We start from the raw sequence: 2,370 nt of genomic DNA, 5'->3' as shown, positions 1-2,370 counted from the left end.
TACTTTCTCATGTTTATTCCTGTAAACTGCAAACATAAAAAACGCTGAATCATAACTTAGAGAATAGAAACTCTGTAAAGAAAACACAAACAAAAGCTCATTTCAAGTTTCCTCCCTTACTTTTCCTTCCTCCCTCCCACTTTAGACTTGGCATTAGTCTGCCAGAGATTGGTCATGGTTTGGACAGCACATCTCGCTCTACACGTTCAGAACAGCAAGAAGTGCAAAAAATAAACCCCAACACGAACATCTCCTCCCCAAACAACACCCAAGCAGCAGCTAAAGCAAGTGATTAGAGGAAATAAAATGAAGCAACAAGAGCTGGCTGAAGCTTCCAGCTCTGTTCTTTGCTGGGTTTCTCTTGGGGTTTTTGCTTATGTTTTTGTTTTTTCCTTTCTCTGAGACACAGAGCAAGCCAAAAGACTAACAAAAATCCTGATCCCTGGTCACAGCACTGAATGAGATTCAGCAAGAATTTCAACCTTGCATTTGATCTTTCAATGTGCCTTCAAAACAAAACAAGCTACTTTATTTTGTTTGTTTGTTTTTAACCTAGTCATAAAGTTTATTAAAATTGTTCATTAATGCTTCAAATGTAGCAAGAATGCATAGATCCCAAAATATACATATGTATTTTCTTATAGAAATAGATTATTCTTTATAATAAAAAAAACCTGTAGGAACATCTTTAACAGATTACTCAATTCATGACTGACAGTTACACGAGATTGCATCATGTACACAGCATTCCCAGCCATGCTTAAAAGATTGCATCACTTTGCCCTTGCTCTCCTCTCGCTCTTTTAAATAACCCCAGCGCCCAGCAGCCTGCAGAGCCCGCCCGTGACGGGGGCCGGGGCCGCTGGGCCCCCACCGACAGCCCCCGGTGCAGTCCCCACGCGGCAGCGGGACCCTCCGCCAACATGTAAATAAAGGGGGAAAAAAAACAACAAACAAACCAACAACAACAACAAAAAAAAAAACTAAACAAAAACCAACAACAAAAAATTAGAAGCAAACCAACCAACCCACCCGCCCTAGGGCTCCCCCTCGCCCCGGCCCGGGAGCGCTGAGCAGGGCAATGAGCCTGCGGCTCCGCTCGCCCCGCGGCCCGGCCAGGGGTCAGCAGCGAGGCGAGGAGGTGAGGAGGGGCTCGGGCAGCTGTTTGAACAAGTTCCTGAGGGTGCTGAGCTCCCGGGAGAGCTGCTCCACCTTCTTCTGCAGCCGCTCGTTCTCGGCCGTCAGTTCCAAGACTTTGTGCTGCGTCTCCAGGTTGCGCATTTTGGCTTTGTCGCGGCTCTTGCGCACCGCGATGTTGTTCCTCTCCCGGCGGAGCTTGTACTCGTCGCTGTGTTTGTCCACGCACTTCTTGGGCTTGTTCTTCCCCGCCGCGGGGGCGGAGTAGCCCCCGCCGCCGGCTGCTGACTTGGAGGACTCGGAGGGGTTGGGGGTGCCGGGGGGGCTGGAGGAAGACGAAGTGGACAGGTTCCCGCTGCTGCCGCTCGGCACCGACTGGTAACCCAGGTAGGAGCGCACGGTGCTGCCGTAGGGCGAGGACATGCCCCCCGGTCCCGGCCCGGCGCCTCCTTCTTCCTTACGGGGCCCTTTGCAAGAGTCCAGGGTCTCGAAGACCGGCTCCACTTTGGTTTCCACGATCTGGGGCGGGAAGCAGCCCGGCAGCCCCCCCGGCTTGTGGCTCTGGCTGGCGCAAGGGTGGCTGTGCCGGGCGAGGCTGATGTAGGTGTAGTCGGGCTTCTTGCTGCCGCCGCTGCCTTTATAGTCCTCGGCGAAGAGATCGGAAAGGAAATCTTGGCCGCCGCCGCTGCTGCAGGGAGGCTCAAAGTTGCCCCCTGCTGCTGCTGCCGGAGGAGGCGGCTGCGCCGGCGGCTGAGATGCTGCTAAGGGGTCCAGGTAGGGACTGAAGTCGATGGCTCGCTCGTGGTCCCCTACGGTGAGCTCGGTCATGGAGCGGCCCGCGGCCGCCCGCGGGTGCAGCTTGTTGAGAGCAGCCAGACAGTCCGCCTCGTAATAGAAATTAGCCACTTCCATGGATTTAAAGGCGGGCGGCTGGATGGGGAGGCATGCTGCGTCCCAGGCCACCAGGCGTTGCATGAAAGCAAAGGGGGATGCGGGGAGGAGAAAACGACGCAGGGGGGGCCCCCCCGGCAGAGGATCGAGCTGCCGCCGTCGGGTGTGTGTGTCGGGGGTTGTCCAGACCCTGCCTCAGTCTCTGGCGCTGGACACGGCCCCGGCTCCGCTGCCCAGCGGGGCTGGATCAGGTCCGGCGGCGCGGCGGGGCTTCACCGCTCCGGGTGCTGCGGCGGGGGCTGGCGCGTCTCCTCCGGACCATCTGGTTCTGGGTCCCGTGTC

General features: G+C 56.1%; 1 protein-coding gene across 1 annotated transcript; it reads right to left on the bottom strand.

Annotated features, from left to right (window-relative positions):
- On the bottom strand, positions 1 to 2,370 carry CEBPB (CCAAT enhancer binding protein beta). Its single transcript, XM_064167823.1, has one exon. The coding sequence runs from the start codon at positions 2,110 to 2,112 to the stop codon at positions 1,123 to 1,125; it is 990 nt and encodes a 329-aa protein (XP_064023893.1). The 5' UTR covers positions 2,113 to 2,370; the 3' UTR covers positions 1 to 1,122.

Source organism: Pogoniulus pusillus, chromosome 29 (genome assembly GCF_015220805.1).
Source record: "Pogoniulus pusillus isolate bPogPus1 chromosome 29, bPogPus1.pri, whole genome shotgun sequence".
NCBI classification, from domain to species: Eukaryota; Metazoa; Chordata; class Aves; order Piciformes; family Lybiidae; genus Pogoniulus; species Pogoniulus pusillus.
This window is presented reverse-complemented; position numbering and strand designations above follow the sequence as displayed.